General features: G+C 33.5%; 1 protein-coding gene across 2 annotated transcripts; it reads left to right on the top strand.

Annotated features, from left to right (window-relative positions):
• The first annotated feature begins 3,300 nt into the window (after positions 1-3,300).
• Positions 3,301-19,327, top strand: LOC123538912 (uncharacterized). Of its 2 annotated transcripts, XM_053529968.1 has the most exons (7): positions 3,301-3,656; positions 5,857-5,954; positions 6,761-6,856; positions 15,170-15,982; positions 17,812-17,909; positions 18,199-18,288; positions 18,869-19,327. In XM_053529968.1, the coding sequence occupies exons 4-7, from the start codon at positions 15,807-15,809 to the stop codon at positions 18,919-18,921; spliced, it is 417 nt and encodes a 138-aa protein (XP_053385943.1). In that variant the 5' UTR covers positions 3,301-3,656; positions 5,857-5,954; positions 6,761-6,856; positions 15,170-15,806; the 3' UTR covers positions 18,922-19,327. The 2 variants fall into 2 exon arrangements, with proteins under 2 accessions (XP_053385943.1, XP_045179260.2); XM_045323325.2 differs by lacking the exons at positions 15,170-15,982; positions 17,812-17,909; positions 18,199-18,288; positions 18,869-19,327 and adding an exon at positions 7,484-8,725.
• The last annotated feature ends 3,974 nt before the right edge of the window (positions 19,328-23,301 follow it).

Raw genomic sequence — 23,301 nt, 5'->3', positions numbered from 1 at the left:
CGTTGGATCAAGACTGAATACGGCCGTACTTCCAGTGTAACAGATATGCTACACTCCCTAAACCTTCGTCGACTGGATTTAAGCCGTATAGATTCTAGGTTATCACTCTTCTATAAGATTCATCATGATCTGGTTGCTATCCCAATCGTAGATTACCTGACCCCAATGACCCGATGTGTCCGCTATGGCCATTCCCTAAGTTATAGGTTAATTACTGCAACCACTGACTATTACGAGAACAGTGTACCATTGGAACTAACTTCCTCCCAGTGTCGCCCACCTCCCTACCCTAGAGCAGTTCAGTGCTGCAGTTTGCAGCCTTTAACATGCCTCGCCCTTGTTATCCCGCAAACTCAAGTTTTAACCTTTTTATATCACCAAAGATATTTTTAGTTTCTTCCACTCTAACTTGTTATCACTATATTCTTTCTCTTTTTGATTTTGACGCGCAAAACGTCTACGTTCCCGCAAGGGGTTTGACGTAAACGGAAGATAAATAGATAGATAGATAAGTATAGAGTTTGAATTATTTATGATCTTACGGCTAAATAAACTTCAAATATTCTGTAAAGACTACATTTATTGTCTTGTAAATAACGTCAGCAAAAACGATCCATAAGAATGATAACAGCATCAAAACGTATGCACACAAATCAGTCACTTTGATTAACAACATGTGCCAAATACAGAAATTTATCCATAGAGAAAAATGCTTAAACATTATGGTATTTAATCTTGAAAAATATTGCAAAAGGAGTTATGCTTAAATTCTTTGGCAAACAATAAATAATAGGTTGTTAGAGATCAGATCATAGGAAAGCACGTCTGTGTCTGTGTGTGCGTGTGCTAGTATGTCTTGAGCGGTGCTCTACAGTGTTGCTTTTTCTTACTTGTCTGTCTGTTTATCTGTGTATGATAATTGTGTGTGTGCGTGCGTTTGCGTGTGTGTGTTTGCGTGTGTGTATGTGTGTGTGTGTGTGTGTGCGTGTGTGCGTGTGCGCGCGCGTGTGTGTGTGTGTCTTCTGTACTTGCGTATCTGCGCTGCTATGGTCTATGGTGTAGGGAGACTGCATTTAAGGAACGTGGCTTTCCCTGTTGAATATTTATCCTTGCTCCATCCTCCCCCCACCACCCCACCCAGCCCTTTTATCTTTTTATCTACCCTTTACACCTCTCCCTTTTTTCTGTATTTTGCATATAATAAATGTACTTGTTGTTGGATTTTTGAAGCAACCCGTCTACAATATTTTTCCGTTACAACTTTTTTTTGGTGTGGGCCTGCTTTGTAATGCATGGCTGCATGGCTGTGTTTGGGGTGCTTCCGGGAAATCTACCCTTACCTTTTATCTTTTATAGCTTATGACTCCTGTGTAGGTTTTTTTCAGTCTTAAATTTCAGAAATATGTTATAATCTAAGCAAACCAGTTTGTTGTTCTTACATGAAAATTTTAGAAAATTATGAGACTTACGCGCTTCCGTAGAAACTATTATTAACGAAAGCACGTTTTTCCATTGACCTCAATGGGATTTCAATAGCCATGTTCATTGAAAGTTTCAACACGGTTTTGATAAATTTGTAACACACACTACTCGAATACACTAATGTTATTTAATCGTAAGTACGGAGACTTACGTAAGTAGGAAGGAAGTTGGGCCTACATAGATATGCGTTGTTCTCTGAATATATCAGTGAAGCAGATTTTTCAAGAATTAAAAGCTTTATTGTTATTCTTCCCAGTGCAATTCCACTAGTTTGAGGTGGATAAAGGTATTTATTACAGGGAGAATCTAGTAAGTAAAAGCAAACCAGTTATGCTAAAATCCAATTATGATCGAATGCTAAGTTGTCAGAAATATAGCTTACATATAAATTACTTAATATGCTAAGTAAATAAATAATTTCTCAATTTCAAACGCTGGCAGAAGTACAGGTACAAAATTATTTTCAATTAGAAATACCTTAATATTACTTAAAAATAAATCTTCCTACTCAACGTTTATTGTTATGAAGATTAATGAAGTGGTCTGTGCATATAAGGGACGGTCGGAAAATATCTGGACTTTTCATGCGTGATGTATATGAGCGGAAACTAAATTTTATCGCCTATAAATCGGGTAGTTCATTTCTTGAGATGTGTTTATACACGAAGTTTTGGGCATTTAAACAAGGTACGTGTTACGACCACCATGGTTTCGATGCTAGGGGTACAGAGTGATAAACCTTGCCACATTTTTCAAAGGTTGCAGAAAAGTTTTTCTAAAGTCTGCTTATCCCACACAACCTTTTATTGCTGGGTTTCACAGTTTAGGGATGGCAACACAAGCGTGAGGGAAAAGCCTAAGCCAGGGAAGCCCACCGAGGCAGTGACCCCTACAATGGTGGCGAATGTTAATTGTTTTGTCAAATTGAATAAAGACCGCAGAGTGACATTGCATGAGGTTGCTAATCAGTTTAGGGTCGATTTATTATCATTTAACCTAGTAACAGAGTCACGTCGTTACGTGTTTGTGAGAGTTTTCTTAGCGCACAAACAGACCTCCTGGAATACTGAAAGTAATTTCTTTATCTACATGACAAGAAAGTAAGAAAAAATTGAAGAGGTGTATTTTAGTGGACACATTGGTCGAGAGGGCTAAGACGCTTTCCTTCGGAGGTGAAGGCCCCTGGTTCGTATCCTGGCTACTCCCACTGCGGTGTGTCCTTGGGCAAGGCACTTTATCACGATTACCTCAGTCGACCAAGCTGTAAATGGGTACCAGCAAATTGCTGGGGGTGGGGTATAATTGGTTTTAACTGTTTTTAATATAGGGTCGCAGAAAAGCTCTATAGAGCTTATGTTTAACTTAATAGTTTCACCAAGCGACGTTAACTAAAACTTAACTTTACCTTTACCTTTACCTTAACCTTTGTACGTAAGAACACAATTGCTAAATGTAGCTTATATTATATATTCTTCGACAGAAACTTTGCAAATGATGAATGTATTCAATAATTGCATCAGGACAAATACCAACATTACATATTTTGTAATATTACACTAGATAATTAATAGTGACTTCAATTTAGGAGTTTTAACATTTCCTTTCACTTATCATATAGTAAATATTTATCGTCTTATATTCAGACAAATATTTCAGACACTCTGAACATTATTAAGGCGTTTTTGCAGTGACATTCCAGTAATTTTTCTAGGCAGGAAAACCAGAATGATTTATTCAAAATCGTGCCTGATAAATTGAGAAAAAACTGTTATCTAAAAACATTTCTCATGAAGAAAATTACGGAATATATGTAAAAAGTTTTACATCTTGGATAAATAGAAAAGTTTTGAGTTTGCAGACATTTTTGTGTTTAATATTTGTGAGAAACATTAGTTGAAATAGTTTAAAGAGTAAACACCGAAAATAATAGTGTTAAAAGCTTGGATATAACATATACATGTATATTAGTTATTTTCTTTGTTTAATTGTAAATATCAGTTTCAAATAATGGTTTCGGTTGGACTTTGCATCCTTGATTCGATTGCAATGATAGAAACAGTTATTAAAATATCACAAATGTACACAATATTATTTAATAGTACATCAGTCAACACTACAAAGGGACCTATCGTTCCAGAGACGGAAACGCCTATAGACGGGAAAAAACCTGAAGTGTAAGTATATGTACCGTGTGTTACCTAACTGATAATTAAAGCAATACATAAAAATAGAATTAAATGTTATTTACTATGCCCCCGGGGGTTGGGGGGTTATTAGTATTACTTGTAATAATGCCTATATAATACTTATTAAAAAGGTTTGTGTCATTTTTCTGTCCTAGGCTTAATATGCACCGGAAACGAAAACAAATGTCATCGCTTCTCAGTTTCGGCATTCCGGCGATTTTAGCTAATATTAGAAGAAGTCTTAGAATCACACCAAACAAGTTGATTGATCAGTAGTCAGAAAACACTTAATACATATGTTTTAATTTTAATCTAAATCTAATATGTTTTCGATTAACAAACAGAAAAGAGAAAAATAGATTGTTTTTCACAATTCTAGTCTACCCTAATGGTATGACTTCAACCAAATTTAGAAAGTAAACAAATACGCTAAATGCTTAGAATTTATAAGCGTTATGATGATATTGTTTGCTATCAAACTATTACCAGAATATTTTCACTGTTTGCCGACTAACCAAGTTGACAGTGAAAACACCGTTAAGATAGTTCTGTTTTCTCGCTATCCTGATTTGAAAACTGGCAAGTGCATGGCAGACGTTGATTCCTTGTTAATTGATCAAATAAAGCTCAAAGTCAAAGGTAAATCACGACGTTTAGAAACAAATCAGGTTTTCCTGTTCGAAATGTGTATTCTATATGTTATCTGTACACGTTTTAGGCACCATTTTAGCCCCTGCGACCGGAAAATGATTTCCCTGTAGAGTAACCATGTAGACCACATGTGATTATTTGATTACCATTTATTTTGAAAGAAACACCATGCGCCCCTAGGTTTTGTTGATAAAAACAGGTAAAAGACCCTTGCATGAAAGCTCATTTTCGAAGTAAACAACAGGTTGAAGAAAGAAACGTTATGCATGTATATCCGAGATTTAATTAATTAATTGTTTGTTATTGGCACTTACGCCTGATAATCAGTGTAACTTTTGGCATATATATTTGACGCAATTTCCGAGGAATGTGAATTTTATTTCGGAATTTATATGGGTTTACATCGTACCCATGACATGTAAACATTAAATAAGTACACATAATGATTTCCTGACTTTTCTGTTTAACTCAAGTGAAAACAAAGTTGTACAAAGGAAAAAAATGTTAGATGTAAAAAGATGGAAGTAAGAAAAAAGAACGAAGAATTAATGTCTCTTAACGGCTTTCTTTATTATGTCTCCTACCCATGGTGGGGACACATATAGCTTTTGTGCTGTCCGTTTGTCTGTCTGTCACAAAGTTTGTCCGTGCAACTCCTGCGACACCACTAGACTAATTTATACCAAACTTTACAAAAGTGATCATTGCCAAGCTTAATCGTGCATATTGTCGGCATGTGATTTTCTGTAGAGATATGGTCCTTGATTTGCAGTATCTAACTTTGTCCGCAAAATTACTCTGGTACCACCAAGATTACAAACACCAAACTTCATCTAAGTGATCATTGCCAAACTTAGTTATGCATATTATCCGGTTCATTGATTTTCAGTTGTGACACTTAAGTTAGTAGTAATTTCTCTTACACCCGATAGGAGTTATCAGTGCCAAGCCTATTCAGGCATATCATCGGCATCTTCCGTTTCGGTGATTTTCAGCGGAGTTTATGCCCCTGATTTCTCGTATTTTACAGTGTTTACTCTATAAGCCGTATACCTTTGGGCTGAATTTCACCAAACCTCTCGAGTAATCAGTAAAAAGTGTAGTTATGCATACCATCGGCTTGTTCCGGTTCAATAATTTTCATCGGAGTTATGAGTTGATTATCAAATTATATTATGTCTGTGCTACTTCTCCTACACCACTGGTTGGAATTCTACCAATCTTTACAGGAGTGATCAATGCCATGCCTAGTTGTTTATATCGTTGGAATACTATGTTTCAGTGACTCTGACTGCAGTTATGACCCTTAACTTGTGGCATTTTACCATGTCTACGTCTTAAGTAGGGGGAAACACGTTTTCCGTGGAAAACGTTCTCAAAGATTTTCGTAAAAAAAATAAATAAAATAATAAAATTTAATTTTTCGTTACTTTTGTTTTAAATATCGATTCTTTAAAGTGAAGTAAATTTTAACAAATATTTACAATCATCGACCAATTTACTTACTTATTTTGATAAGGAATGTTGTTTCTTTTAGGACAATTGAACAATATTCAAGACACTGGTTATGCAAGGATGTGGATACACAGAGATACTTTTACAAAGCCATGAAATTAAAATTTTGCTCTTCGCCCTGTGAGTATATTTCATAGAACCCTATACAAAGCTTGAAATGCCAGAAAAAAAATATTTATATCGCTTGTAAAAACTCTCTGCTTTATTTTAATTGATTCAGACACGTAAAACAGTATGTTTCTATGTATGATAATATAACATTGTTGCAGAATCATAAACATACTGTTGATTACTTTTAGTTTCAGCGGTACATGAAATAGCTTAGGTGTACCTTTTGCCTAAGGTATATTATAGGTTGGTGACATACATGCATACGAGCTTGTATAGATTTAATATTTATTATTACGCAGAGAAAAACACGATATTGATACAGGCACGATAAAAACAAAGCAGAACAGAAGCGCTTTATAACGGTGTATGTTTCCTGTTTTTGCATTTTATGTCTCTTGAACATAATTATATATTAATTTATCAAATAGTTTGCAGATCTGAAATACTGTTAAAGCTATAGAAAATATTTGAAAGAAAACGATGCAAAATATGTAAAAGAAAGTATAATGTACATATGTAAAAGAAGACAATGTTTTAGTATCACAGTCAATAAAATTATATATGAGCCGCGCCATGAGAAAACCAACATAGTGGGTTTGCGACCAGCATGGATCCAGACCAGCCTGCGCATCCGCGCAGTCTGGTCAGGATCCATGCTGTTCGCTAACAGTTTCTCTAATTCCAATAGGCTTTGAAAGCGAACAGCATGGATCCTGACCAGACTGCGCGGATGCGCAGGCTGGTCTGGATCCATGCTGGTCGCAAACTCACTATGTTGGCTTTCTCATGGCGCGGTTCATATAACTCCTTTACAGTTACAAGTACATTCGTTGCTAATCTCGTCATGGACCTTTGTAAACAGCAGGATTTCATGCTAGATAAATGGGTCAAAGAGTTATTCGATTTTGATGGTAAATTGTTTTGTTTTTTTTTTCTGAAATAACTGCACGCGGGATGAATCTAATTTCTAATATGTCCACTGCCTATGATAGTCGATGTTTGCCTAGTTATATAAATTATTTCCTGGAGTAAACTTCCAGTATTTAAACATTGGCTATGAAATCATACAAAAAGCATCTACAATATTGAAATATTTATAGTCTTAGTCAGAGAAGCTGAATAACGTTCATATATAAATCCCGATAAACCCATGAAAGTCCTTCCTGTTAGACACTTTTATAACCAAAGGTCTACTACAGGTAATACTTTGACGTTAATACTAATTCTATTTTGCAACACATCATGTCTAAAGATAAAACAGTTTGCATAAAAAAGTTTTATATTGAATGGCCATTTGGTAAGACGTGTGATGTTTCTTTGAAAATGGTCACAAACCATTAGGCTCCAACAATATGTATATAAATGAAAGCTACTGAAAACGCATTTGAACCATATACAAACATAATGCGAGAAGAAACACGTAAGGTGTACACTCCTACCATAAACACTTCAACAACAGTCGTCAAATAAATACTATTAAGTGATATCCATTTATCAGACTGAAAAGTAATAAATATATGTTTTGCCTTTTATTTCAGATGATGGTTATATTTCACACCTTGAGAAGACCTACTATACACGGTGAAAAGTACATGTATAAGACCAACAGAAGTAACAAAAAATAGTAATATTTTTTTTCAGATTGCAACAAGAAATCTAATCGCAGTAATATCGACAATTGTTCAGCAACAACAAGTATTACAAATAACATTTACATGCCATATCAACACATCAACAACAATGGCAGTGACGAAAACTATATTTTGAAAAATTGGCTTTCCCGTTGTTTATTCTTTCTCGAAAAGTGTATGAAAATATTTTCTGTACAAAGTTTCTATTTGAATATGACAGCGGCTTCATGTTAACTGGAATTCGATGCTGGATTTCAGGTTTCATCAAAACAAAATAAAATATCTAGAAAGTTATTAGTATTGTTATTCATATACGCAGATGACTCCTAGTCACTTGTTGGTCATATTGTAACTTTTAAGCTTTTGACTTGGTTTCTTGCATTTCTATTGGTCAATAGACGTCACGTGGAGACAGGATATATTCCATATCCTGCTAGTATATTTCAGATATGAATTTTGATTAAAACAAAATGGCTGCCACACTGCTGGCTTAATTGAATCAAGCCAGATTATTTATTAGCTCCAGTGATAGTATCGTTTCCGAGAGTAAATTTAGTGTTTTCTTGCCGATTTCATTCTACTTAAGTTGAGGCTCATGAAGTTTGACAAAAGTTAGCCGTAAAAGCGGAATAACTCTGTATGGAATACACGGACGTTGAAATCTTGTTTTGGAAGTTAAATAGTTAAATCATCGTGATATAAAGGAATTGACATATTTGTTACTCAGCAGTTTGTTGTAGGATCATTAAATCTACGTGCAAGATAAATGATTTAACAGGAAACGGGATGAAAGCCGAAGTATCAAGACACTTATGACATCGTGATATCCGGTAACTTTCGAAGGGATGGAACAAGAAGTTTTTTAGTGTTTCTAATCTAAACCAGTTCATAACCTGTGTAAATGAGCTTTTGTGTTTTGTGATTTAACCAAAACACATGTCATTGTGCATTTTATGGCTGGTGTAAATCAACTAGTGATGACCAAACAAATGATTTGTAGGATTCCAGTCTGCACTGTAAGTAGCTTTGTTAATGTACAAAATGTGTTGATTATAGCATGTAAGTAAAGGGTAGTCGGCAAGATAAAATCGTTACACTGCTTGTTGGTGACAGGATACGGGATATACGCTGTCGAGGAAATCCATATAAGGCGAGAGCGAAAACGCACGCTCTCGCCTGATATGGATTTCCTCGACAGCGTATATCCCGTATCCTGTCACCAACAAGCAGTGTAACTAATAGTATCCGTAAGATAGCAAATCGGAAGTGTGTAATGGATATATTAATGTGGTGTCAGTTAAATAAAGGTTTTTATTATATACCTGTACAAATTCTGTTAAATAGCTTGTATTTCACAAGGTAATATGAACAGGCAGAAAATATTTCCGTAGTGTACCTTTTGTATTGTATGTTGCCGGACTACTTTCTTTAAATATGTATGACCTAACACAGTTCTATAAAAAGTGCACACAAAAACTTCACTCATTTCTCCTACGTCTAACACTTGCGAGTATATTTCCATGCATGTAAAAAGATCATTGCAACAGCAGCTAGATCTGGGATGTTGTATTCGGCTCTCATGGATTTTGCAAGGATCTGACAAAATCCGCTCGAGCCGAATACAGCATCCCAGATCGAACTACTATTACAATAACCCTATTATCTCAAGTTCTATCAATAATGTTTGAACAATTTTTAATTAATACACAATTCAGTATGTAATATACACATAGAGACAAATTTAGAAACTACAATTGTTCAAACACGAATGCCATCTTTAAAAACCATTCTCTCTACGCAACTGCATTTGTTTGAATTAAGAATTACTCGTTACAAATATTCAGTTATACACATTCACTGAGAAGATATGATAAGAAATATGTGTTTTCCATATATTTCAAGTACTACACAAGATCAGGTAAAGATGCTTTTCGTTTACTTTGTTAATAGGGAGTTCTGCAATGATTCGAATATGTCGTGGCAAGGAATTTACCTATCGAAAAGATCATATTAAGTGATTTACCTATTGAATATCGTGGTAAGTGATTTGCCACCCGAAAATGCCGTGGTAAGGGATTTACCTGTTGAAAAGCAGAACTATATACAAATACCCATTATGCTTGAATGCTCCTGTCGATAGTACAGTGAATGTACCTTTTGTATTTTTTATAATAGCGCGTTGATTCCAGATCAACAGACAAACTCTAGACACAAAAATAAGACTTTAAGTATGAATCGGGATTTGCAGAATATGTGACTGGGTAAAATGAGCAAATTTGCTTGATAATGACTTTAATAGCGCGCTTCAAACACCGCTAGATACTTCCGCTGCATACGTCATGCATTTTTCATAAAAACCGATGTTATATTATGTTAATCTATTACATTTATCTCTTTCTACCCAAATCTTGCTTCTGCTGTATATTCTCAACTGCTGTCGCCAATGTTCCATTTAATCACTGAGAAAGTTTTAAAAAGGTTTGGGAAATAGCATTTTTAATTTAACGGTAACATTTATTGATCAATGTATTTATAATAAGTATCTGGAGATTATTGGTATTTATATCTAAAAGCAATATATCCTATCTATTATATACTAATTTGATAACTTCGTTAAGTTTCAATGAAATAGAAAACGTCAATATTTTCCATACTGACGTTCAAATTTCATATCGGGTGTGTGACGTCATTTGTGACATCACTTTCATGTATGGCGCCTTTAACTACGATATTTTCAGTTTTACTCAGACTTAAGGATACATTTATATCATCTATTTAATAATATTAAGTATAAATGCGTAGGTAATTAAAAGATTTTTAGATTTGCATCTAGAAATATGCACTCGTTCTTTCGCGGAATAATATTGCGCTCCTAAAGTCTCGCAATATTTCCGCAACAGAACTCGTGCATATTTCTGATACAAATCTAATAACCTATAGTAATGCAGACATGGCATGACGGAAAGTGAAAAATTTCAATAGGCACAGAAACTTGAAACGTACGATTTTTGGCAAAGTCCCATTTTTAAATATCAACGCCATTTCAAGTTGCTCAGCGGGTGTTTATTTCACTTGAAACACTTATCTGATCTTAAGTTAATCTGACTGGCCTTTGTTACTGCATGTGATGCAAAATGGAAACAAAAACATCTCTTTTGGTTGATGGACAATTTCCTTCAATTACAAAGACCTTAGCTTGCTAGGAAGGGCATATTTGCATTAAAGGTCACAGGAAAACATTTTCAAAGGTGAACATTTTGTAACACACGACGAAAATTGTTATAATACTGTAATTACAGCGATTTAATCCAATTTATAACAATTATATATATTTTAAAAATATCAAAAGTTACTCCTGGGCAAGTATATGATAAATAGAAAATAGGTGAAACTACACCATCCCAACAAAGACCTCAGCAATCAACGGTTAAACTAAGCGTCATAGAATGATTAAACAGCCATCAGCTGTACCAAATCACTTGCTTTCTATAGTGTCATCAAATAAATGGTCTAGCCATTAGGCGTCCAAATATCAAAAAATTTTAGACGAATGATAGTTTCCCTATTCATTTTTTTTCGCGTTCAATCGTCATGAAATCAATGAATTAATTGTAAGATTGCAAGCGTTATAAAACATAAAATGTTGAACTAATTACTTATTTTAAGTGTCATTGCTTTGAATACGTTTATGTCATTAACTGAATTATGATCTTGTATTAGATGTTACGGTGTTATCAAATTTAAAAAGAATTGCACGGTAAATTGGTGTAACCATTAGCGGATAAAGGCAATTTATCTTTACACAAAAATGAACAGAATTAATACCAAAAAACGTAAAATAGGAGATGTAGAACATGTGTGTTATATTTTAAAAAGGTAAACAAAATACGTTCTCTAACACGAAATATGGTAACGAAATTTCACCTAACGCATACACACAAAAGAAATGAACAAAATTAATAACCCTTTACAGAAACAGATCATTACGTCATTTATTACCTTATGCAACACCGCGTCCGTTTTAACTTTAACAGTTTGCGGTCATAGCGAATTTGCCTTCGTGACTTATGGCGGACTATCAAACAGTCTATCTCTATTTTACATAGGAAACTACTGTTTAACAGCTACCACACAGGTTCAGTAAAAAAAAAAACAAAGATATTCTTATATCGCGACAGACCTACCAAAGTGTTTATATAAAAAAAAAAGATATTAGAAAGAAATAAGATAAGTATTGGATTTAAATATATAGGTGAGGGTCTTTTGACAATATATGTCTATTTATTATTTTCGTCAAAAGTGAGAAATATTTTTAAATATTACACATGTTTATTCTGTTCATTTTACATACCAATTCAAATATTTTATCTGTTTCATTTGAATTGCTTATTTTAATTGTTGTTTTTTTTTGTTTAAACAAATGATTTTACTTTCATGTGTACATTGATTGCCAGAGGCCACGTGTCTAATGACACTGTTCACTGGTGGTTTTAGAAAAACTGTATAACATCTACATGTGTTTTATTTACATTGTAACAATAATAGATAAAATATGCACGTGCATGTACAATTTGAACATTAATAGACACAAATTTGCTTCATGAATACGTTTATAGTCCATCCTGTAATCAATGAGTATATGAGCCGTGCCATGAGAAAACCAACATAGTTGGTTTGCAACCAGCATGGATCCAGACCAGCCTGCGCATCCGCGCAGTCTGGTCAGGATCCATGCTGTTCGCTTACGGTTTCTTTAATTGCAATAGGCTTTGAAAGCGAAGAGCATGGATCCTGACCAGACTGCGCGCGGATGCGCAGGCTGGTCTGGATCCATGCTGGTCGCAAAGCCACTATGTTGGTTTTCTCATGGCGCGGCTCATATATCATCCGATGCTTCAGCTTCAAGGCATTTGTATTTGATATGTGTTATTTTATCATACGTGCGATGAGACTTTGTAAAATTTACTCGACTGCATCGATAGAAAAGTGATTTTAAAGCATGAATAAAATACATGTGTTTGAAAAACCAAATAAATGTTTGTGCTTGCAAAAGTCTTAAATATCACTAAGTTATCTTTAATGCATAAAATATGAGCTGCCTATTAAAATGTAATATAAGGTTATTTATTTTCTCTTTATTGTTCAAAACCATTTGTGATGTATGTATTTCTTATATTGAAATTTAGCTTTCTTTTGTTGTGCAAGATGTGCCCAGTAAAATATAAATTATCTTTTTACTTGATTTAATATCATACATGTTTTATAAGATCACCAACGTTTCTAAAATTTTGCGACACTTTTTATATTCTTGTGAGAGTTCAAATAGATACAAATAATAAGGACCGCTTTTTATTAGTTTACGCAGCCTGCGTTGTATAAAATCGAAATAATTTTTATGTTGATGAACAAGCAGTTTTATCAGTAATTTGAATAATGGGATTATAAAGTATGGCAAAGGTTGACAGTTTTGTCATGTTTGGTGTTATGTATCACACAAAATATTACTACCATGTATATGGAATAAAATTACACATGGAATATTAATTCTTACCCCTTCTTCATAGATATGAGAAGTATGTGTAATTGTGCTTAGTAAGCCTAAAGTTTATATAATTTGCTCACATAATACATGCATTATTTGTTAGACTTGTATATATTAAGTTCCATAAGACTTTAAAGTGTATGTTTAAAACAAATAAAGCTGCTGTCCAAATAGATGTTATGCATAATTACATGTTATAAAAAGCACTACTTTCATTCCTACACATCAACTTATACAGTTTAGTTTAAACATATTTATTTCGAAAATACATCAAATTAAATTTATACAGTTAAAACTTATACAGTTTCAGCCATTAAGGGAGGTAATAAAACAATAGATTAAATTAATGCTTTTACAATTTTTATCAATATTCAGAACTTTGACCAATATTGGGGAAAAAAACAATTGTGCAAATATTGGAGAAAACAATTGTGGAAAATAGGATTTAATAAGAAATTTGTATAGTTTATGTTCATAACCAAAACATGTGGCAGCCACATTATAATCAAAGGTATTATGAGCGTTTAAATGTCAGTTAAAATGACCATATGGACAATTTATGTAGAATAATTTTAACATCTTCCGTTCAATTTCTCTGACGAAACAGGTTATATATTGTTACGGATAGAAATACGGCATGAACGAGCTTGCATAAGCGTGTTTCAGTAATGCGCCTATTCAACACGATATTATTACAACTGAAAAGTTACATCAATAATAAGAGGAAAAGATTTTTCTGGCTAATTCTTTTAATGAATCCCAGCCAATGCATTTACATATTACAGTTTTTGCAGTTTGTATCTGAAAATTATACGTTCTGTCATTGAATGCAGTTAAATGTTTAGGATGCTTAAAGCTCTTTCAACAAACATTTAATATATCGTCACTGTAGACGTAAGAGAAGTTAGAGAACCATGTTATACTAGTAATTAAAAGTCTGTTCTTTATTTACCAAGTTAAATTTCATGCACATGCTACAATGCAAATATACATTTATAATATTTAACATTGTCAGTATTAAAGCATGCATAACTTAAAAATATATACTAAATGCGCATGTGGGCTAAGTCTTAAATGAAGAAAATGCAAGTTAAAGCGTTAAAGGGTCCTCAGCGGCCAATGATTAAGGTCGTTGACTTCAAATGACCCTCACCGACTTGTGTTTGAAACCTCGCTTGGGTGGAGAATTCTCTGATGTGAGAAAGCCATTGAGGTTGTTTACTTTACTTAAGGTCAGTGGTTCTAGGCAGATGTTCGCTTGAACCTGAAACGATATATTGGAAGGCGTCTGGGGTCTTCAACCACCAATTAAAACTGGAAGGTCGCCAGGGACCTGAAATTATGTCAATGTGACTCTAATCAACCAAAAATAGTTATGAGCATAATACAACACATTAGAAAAAATGATGTTTTGTGGTTAAGACCACGTGTCATTTACATAATACATAGTGATTATATTATTGTTTATATCAGTATATATAAATATGCTGAATTTATTAGGTACCCATATTTCATTATAAAATGGGTGCTATGACAAGATTAGATGATATCTCTTCTGGTTCTTATGGTAATGATTAATCGTTCCTGCTAAATCACTTACGCGTCATGTTACCAGTTCCGCGAGTAAATGCTGTACAACAATATATACATGCATGAGGTCGCAATCAAGGTCATCTTCTAACCCCATCAGTAATTAACGTGTGTAATAACCGTCCCAAGCTAGTAGGTATAAAGTAATTCATCACCAACTATATTAGCCAATCTATCACATAGTAAAGTACATAATTTGAAATTTACTGTACATACTTATATGATACCTGCGTCTTAACTCGACCAAATTCTATAAATAGTTTCAAAGATTTGAAATGAAAATAGTTCAGGACTCTGCATTTACTACAGGTTAGTATACCCCAGAGATTCATACACTATTCATGAGGTTAATACAACTGATATGGTATGCTAAATGATTCAAACATTTTAATTTGTGAAAAGCATTATTTTCTCATTTGTTATTCCCGCATTCATCCGTTTTGCATCAATATTTATTTCAGTCGAAAACTCTTGAGAAAGCAGCTTGGAAGAAATCAATGCCATTTGACAAACACAATTGTGCTTATACAAACATTTCCTGGAAGCTGAAAATCCCAAGTAAAAATGTTTATATCATTACTGAAGTAAGTGAACATAAGATAACAGAAAAAAGCAGGCGGACTTTGTTATGACATTAGTATGGAGAGAATTCTGGGAACCGGCTGAAATAATTATGTGACTAATTAACCCGGATGCAAAACTGTTGGATTCTGTATATAAGAGATAATATGAAGGAAACATGTAGATAAATAAAGCTTATTTCAAGCCGCTAATTGCTTCGTAGATGCCAGTGGATGCGTGTTTGTTTTTGCAATTTTAATTGGATTCTGCAATTAAATGAGCTAGATTTTATGTGCTTAAATAATCCGTCTAAAAAGTTTAAAATTATATCGGATGATACATGTAAGAAAGTAACCAGTCACGTGCATGTAAATGAATAACTAACAGTTACTGAGAAATCTTCAAGTAACTAATGAAATAAAATATATTCAAAAGGAATGGCTATCTGTTTAGTGACTGTTTATTATATAAACATTAGATTTAAATGTGAATCATAGTTTATTATAGAAACCTTCTTCGACAATAGAAGTATAAAATATGGTATCCGTCGGATTGTGTATTTTAGAAACAATAGCTGCGATAGAAACTGTATTCAGGCTATCGCAACAATATATTTTGATGCAAGATATCAATGTGACTGTTGTACCAATTGAGGACCAGCCAAATATTGAACCTAGGATTGAACCACTTATTGGACATAGCATGCATCGCACGTAAGTTCAACATTTTATACAGTATTCGTAATTTAGCATTGAAATATTTTCACCGCAGCTTTATACCCATACAGAAATTAAGGAAAACAGCTCAATAATCTGACACATATGCGTTTAGTTGTTTATGTTTCTGTTCGATTATCACATACAAATAATTATTTTATGTTACATTTGTTCGATGATAAACACAAAATGTATTTGATTATCGCACAAACTTTATTTTTAACTTGGATATGTCCAATAATCGGAGACTTATTTAATGCACGATAATCGAAGACATATTTAATACATACTGTTACATGTGTTCCTTAATCGAAGACATATTTAATACATACTGCTACATGTGTTCGATAATCGAAGACATATTTAATACATACTGCTACATGTGTTCGATAATAGAAGACATATCCATCTTTATGAAATTTATCCTTTTGGTTTATTGGATAAATATGTGTATAATATCGAACATAAATATATCTTTTCTGGCAAACATCCATTCGATAAATTGTACAAATATTTTCGATTTTTCCGTGCATACGTGTGCCATGAATTTCAACCAATCAATAACGAACATAAATTATCGGACGCATATTTTATTAGTGTCTTTCAAATATATCTTCGATCATCGAACACATATAGTGGTATGTATTAAATAAGTCTTCGATTATCAAACACATATAGCAGTATGTATTAAGTAAGTATTTGATTATTGAACACATATTTAGTATTTTGTACTAAATATGTCTTCGATTAGCAAACACATATATCAGTATGTATTAAATATGTCTTCGATTATCGAACAGATATAGAAGCATGCATTAAATAAATCTTCGATTATTGAACACACATTTTGAAGTTTGTACCAAATATGTCTTCGATTATTTGAACGCCTGTATGCAGTAATGTATCAAATATGTCTTCGATTATTGAACGCCTGTATGCAGTAATATATCAAATATGTCTTCGATTATTGAACGCCTGTATACAGTAATGTATCAAATATGTCTTCGATTATTGTTTTTATCAACGAACAAACGTAACATGAAAATAATTAATTGTATACGATAATCGAACAAAAATATAAACAATTAAACGCATATATGTCCGATTATTGAACATAATATAAAAATCGAATATAGACACAAATCTTCTGCCATAGAGACGTGTCGGAATTAGTGGCTTAGGTTTGTACAATCCTCCACTGATATTTGTAGACATGTGTACGAGAAAATCGTTACGCTATGAATTAAACAGTCGAATATATCAGATGTTACGTCAATTACCGTAGCCGTAAAATCATGACAATCGCCACTCGTTAGTTTGAGCTTCTATGAAGTCTTAAAGGCAATGGCATCCAAATCGATCTTTTGTTTGAAATCTGGAAATTGATGCTATAGGTCTTAAGAATGATATGAAACTTAATTACTGACAAACTATATGTTACGGAAACACATGAGAATTAGTTGGTTTTACTAATTTTTACGATGAAAATCGAAACGCGTTTGTAACGCTTTACTCGAGGTAAACTGCCTCGATTATAAATATGTATATTTAACGCGCGTTTAACACTAAATCCTCCATAGAGACAACGATAAAACTTCTTTATTGCCACGGCGGTCTGGGTTTGATTCCCGACGCGGTCATGTTTTTTTTTTTTTTTTTTTTTTTTGTTGATTTGGCATTTTTAAAATAGTTTAGAAACAAAATCTCATATTCTAATCTTCATAATATGACAAAACTTCACTATGAAAGAAAAATATTGTTTAGCCAAAATCGTCAGTGCCTTTAAATAGTTAAAGCTTATGGAATAATTGTTGTTATTTTTTTAGATCAATTCATCACTACGCAAGACATGGCTTGTGTAGAAATTTCGAGGGCCAGAAAAAGCTTTATAAAGCTTTAAAAACAAAACTGTGCAATACAAAGTGTAAGTAAATTTTCGGGTATAACTGTATTTACGCATCCGCAAATAATATATTGGATGGAAAAATAAAATATCAGATTTTATAAATAAATACATATGTATATCTTTAAACAAACAAGTACAATATATTTGTATGAGAGTTAATTTATGAATGAAATAACTAGAGAGTAAAAACACATGAGTTTGGCTTTCATCCACATTGATGTTTACCTGACTATTGTTATTACGATGTGTGTAACATAATAATTATTTCTTGTTATTAATCGCTATATCGTTCTGTTATTTACTGCAGTATCCTTTATCGCTGGCTTAGTGATTGATTTATGCAGACGCAGAGATAGTATGCTTGACAAATGGGTGAAAGAGTTGTTTGACATTGATGGTAATTATATATATATTGTTTGTATTTATTTTTTTGCTAATTCAGGTATCTCCTGAAACACTCTACGTCAAACAGTTTTTTGACACGGGTACTGATATATGAAGAATCATTCCCTCTTATTTGATTTTTTGACTAAATTTGTATTTTCTTTTACATCAGCAACTAATTGATATTGATATATCCAGACCGTCTAACTCATTTAATTTACGTAACTTTTAAATTTTCTTAATAGCCCATCATTGATAAAACATTTTCGATGTATTAAGAGAACTTTATTTATTCTATGCTAGCCATGCGGCAGAAATTTATGAATAGGGCATTTAAGACTTTTCACATTTCCACCATTCAAGATACGCTGTTCTGAAAACAGTAACTGGTACGATGAAAACACGGTTAACAATCTACAACAGGTCAATCAATATAAGTGGCTCTGTTGCACGAGTTTTCAAATGTTCATTACGTTCTACATAAAAGCTGACAACCCTCGTTTTCATTTGATTTTCTTATTGCATTAACACTGATTTGTAGAAATGTGCCCTTCTTCAGTTTTATAGTGTAAACATACATTTTCTATTTTCAGGAGATGGATTTGTTACACATCACGAGAAACAATTCTATAATTATGTCAAGTGAATGTCTTTAAATTGTATTCGCAAACGTCGTTGAATCAAAGAACACGAGAAAAACGTGATGAGGTATAATGCTCTGTACAGTTCATTTTATACATAACACGGTAGTTCAGATGAACGGATAAAGAATATTTTTTCGAAGCATGCTGTTTTGTTACTGTATTTTAGCTTTTTATATGAAATTATATTGAATAAACCTACAAACATCATCGTGAAGAGTAATATGTAGTGTATCGAAGAACACCAAACAATGTATGGGAAGTTGCAAATAAGAGTTAAAGATGAGATTATTTTCAAGGTGGATGTACGAGAATTTTCTTGCGAACATTATATTCTTGTGTGTATTTAAGCCAGTTAGAGATGATTCTTTTTTCAAAGTAGCCCAAATAAAATTTACCCCTGTTGTGTAATTAGTGTCTGCGTCGGAAAATGCAATGCTGATGAAAAAAAGAATTTAGAAAAAGATTATACAAGTGCAAAGTTGGGACTTGGGTGGGGGAGGGTAAAGTTTCACATCCCAGGTGTCTGTGGTATTGTGACCAATGTTACATGCTTTTCTGTAGATATCTGCTGACTAAGTAAGATGTTTGTATTTCTTTAACCTTTTCATGAAACAGACTAATGATGTACTGGCAGCATATTACCCAGTTTATTAAATCACAGAAAATCGTTACCCCATTATTTCATATTATGTGAAATCTTAACTGACTCGGACACCAACTAATCCATCGGGATTCTGAAATGTTATAACAGGAAAAGAACATGTATCATCCCTACATTAATACAAAGCTTTAAACATTTATTATTTGTAAAATGATGCCTAAAATGCTTTTAATAACTGTCAAATAAGAAAGTGGATTTTAACACAACTTTTCTTTGAAAATATTATCAATTAAAGTGACATTTAAGTTTTGATTAGGAGAAAACTAGGCGATTAGTGGCGGGACGCAACATATGTAGCTTGAAAAAGGGGAGTAGCTCTGCAAGCACTGATATGGAGTGTTGTATTGTCGGTTGAGTTCTTTGAATGAAACTTTTCTTTTTTGTTTAATAATGATGTCTTTGATATATAGGCAATTTGTCCAGATTCCAAGTCATCCGTAACGACATACAAATTGTCTTTTGATAATTCAACCGTTTGTGTCTATATTATTGAATTCTCAGGTCCTGTGTGTCCGTCCGTACCAAAAGACAATAATTATGGAATCCCTTAAGGGAATTAGATATAACATGATACAATGACAGAATGCACTGAGAGAAAGTGAGTAACGTTGTCTTGAACAATATTAGGAGTATCCCTTTTTGTTTTAGATAACACGTGTTTGCGTAATTTTACGTTTAACGCATTGTTATTTCATATTTATTTATTCATTGTCTTGGGTTTAATGTCTCACCGACACAATAATAGGTCATATGGCGACTTTACAGCTTTGATAGTGGAGGAAGACACCAGTTGCCCCTTTGTGCCTTTTTCATCATGGGCGGGCACCTTGTTCAAATATATGATATATAAAGAGCGTGCGAAGCAAAATAAAATATATCTCGATCTTGAATAATTAAGGAATCCTCTCCTTTTCTGTACTAAGATGTTCGCATTTGTTGTACATTTAAGACTCCGGCGCTACTGAGTATCTTGATACATTGATAGACTGCAATTAGATATAAAATTGAGCAAAAAACGGTTAACTATCTTTAAAATATTAAAATTATTCCACTTGTTTACTTTTTCCTTTAAAATTTCAAACTGCTCTATTACATTTTTGTGACAATTAATTAAACGATGTTTGGCGGTGATTATGACAGAGAAATAACACGAGAAGTAAAAACAAAAAAATAACACCCCAAGTAAAAACAATAATCAGATATCACTGTTTATTTTAGAACTTCTTTGAAAACATACACATATTTGCGTTGATGCGTTTTAAAGCAAAACGAGATTCCATTATACGCACACAATGCAAATAATCACAATTGCTTGCGAATGGTAGCCGTTGCTTTATGCCGTATACACATGTATTTCTGCCTTGGAAATTATTTAGAACTGCTATGAACTTCTGTTTCTTTTATTGTTCATTTATGTTTCAAGTGAACTTGACATATTTTTTATGAGTCGTGATGCACATCGAAATTATTATCCTTAAGGTAGTTCTGCACGTTTGGATAAATTTTTCTACAATCTAGAATTTGATCAAAACCTCATAGTATATTCAGAAAATTCGGCTAATAAACAAGATACAAATGTAGTGCCGGAAGTTAGATCACGTTTGATCTTTCGCTAGTTGGACCTCGCACAAATTTTTATAATGGGCGTCTATGGGAAAATTTGAAAATATTTTGTATTTTTTATATATTTACTCATGATTAAAGAGATCTGCACATCTTAAAACATTATTTGGAATTCTTTAACATGTCAAATGGTTTTATATCATACTTTACCTTTGAAATGATAGTAACGTTGCCGTTTAATAAATTTACCCACGGGTTGCCATTTATTCATAAAATGTTTTTCATTTCCTGATACTGAGTTCAGATTTCATTCTACGCCATCCGGACAAATGACGTGTCACCATTATTTCCTGTTTAAAGCTAGAATCACACTGTCCAAGAAGGGCTTTCGGATGAGTTCCGGATCCGTTGAACACCCAACTCATTCGTAAGTCATCTGGTGTATCCGTTCCGGGAGCAGGGGTGCGTAGTTTTGAACATGCTCAAACATTGCCACGGATAATATATCCGTAAGGAATCCGTAATAAATGCGTAACAGTTCTGAAAAGATCGTAAGAGATCGTAACTGTCATGGGATTGCTCCAGATGTGTTTTAAATGGGTTTTGCGAATAAGGCAATCGCAAGAGAACCTTTAAGTTAATTAATTTTACAAAAAACGGAATAAAACCATAATAGCTCATATTTTTTAACCGCGGTCATTACGATCTTTTAAGATCTGTTACGATCTATTAAGATCAGTTCCGATCTTTTCAGAACTGTTACGGATTTATTATGGATTCTTAGCAGATATATTATCCATGGCAAGTTTATTTAGCATGTTCAAAACTTCGCACTCTTGCACAAGGATGCTCCCGATTACTGAACGGATACACCGGATGACTTAAAAATGAGTTAGGAGTTCTATGGATGTGTTACGGATGCTATCCGGAATTCATCCGCAAGCCCATCTCACTGGCACCATAACAGAAAGAAAATGCCTCTGTACATGTTATACCCTATCCCTGGGTATTCTATAAGAACCATGGTCATGAACGGGAAAATATACTAACCCGTTTCAATCGCGCATTTCATACCTAAAACACGCAGTTCGGTAAATGTGTCCTATGGATATCAAACAAATGGTAATTTATCTTCCTTTGTGTACCGGTCACATTTCTTCAATACATCTTATCTTAGAAAAACAACGCGTAGTTTAGAGTTATTTCAACGTTACACAAAAAACTTGCTTGAACTTCCCTGGTGAAGTTCCGTTCTAGACTACAAAACCATTCTGACTGGCTGTTGTGAAAATATATGTCAATCGTCATTTTACTACACGTGTTCGCTAAAATGTGAAAATGCAGCATAAATGTGCAAAATAAATAAAATAAACAGAACAGATGCAGACCAATGTACGATTTCAAATTAAAGATCATATACAAGATGAATTTCATTCATTTCGAGTTTTAGTGTAAAATTGTGATTTTTTTAAATTTTGTTTTTGTTTGTTTACATTTCGCCAAACATGTGCACACTGTCGTGACCTCTAGACCGGATGTTCATTAGGGAAGGTCACGCAAGATTTTTCTGTAACGTTGACGAAAGCATAAAATATGTTGATAATCTCAGCAATATGGAATATTGAGACCATGTGACTGGCGCACGATGGAAGATAAATTATCGCTTATTCAATATACTAGGTACCCATTCACCGAACTGCGCGTTTAAGTTGAGAAATGTACGATTGAAACGGGTTAGTATATTTTGCCGTTCATGACCATGGTTCTTATAGAATACCTAGGTGTAGGGTATAACATGTACAGAGGCATTTTCTTTCTGTTCTGGTGCCAGTGGCCCATCTCTGGCAGTGTGATTCTAGCGATATCAGATTTTGACAATAACAAAATGGCTATCTTAAAACCGTATGTACATGGCATACTATACTGACACGGTGTTGAATTAATTGAAAACAACCGTGCACCTGATACAATTACAGACAGCAGTCGAAAGAAATTATACATAGCACAAATATTATGATTCCATCCTTTATAATATCAGAAGTATCCCCTTATTGGCTACTTTGCCACATTTAAGACAAATACCTACATGTATATTCAATTGAAAATAATTTAAAATAGAAAAAGTAGAAACTCCACAGATCGTTCAACACGACAAAAA

Source organism: Mercenaria mercenaria, chromosome 18, assembly GCF_021730395.1.
Source record: "Mercenaria mercenaria strain notata chromosome 18, MADL_Memer_1, whole genome shotgun sequence".
NCBI lineage: Eukaryota > Metazoa > Mollusca > Bivalvia > Venerida > Veneridae > Mercenaria > Mercenaria mercenaria.
Note: the sequence above shows the minus strand (reverse complement) of the source record. Positions and strands in the feature narration are given on the sequence as shown.

Coding starts and splice junctions, on each gene's coding strand:
- LOC123538912 (XM_053529968.1), top strand. CDS start 15,807: ATGGTATCCGTCGGATTGTGTATTTTAGAAACAATAGCTGCGATAGAA. Junction 15,983..17,811: donor GGACATAGCATGCATCGCAC/GTAAGTTCAACA, acceptor TTATTTTTTTAG/ATCAATTCATCACTACGCAA. Junction 17,910..18,198: donor AAAACTGTGCAATACAAAGT/GTAAGTAAATTT, acceptor TATTTACTGCAG/TATCCTTTATCGCTGGCTTA.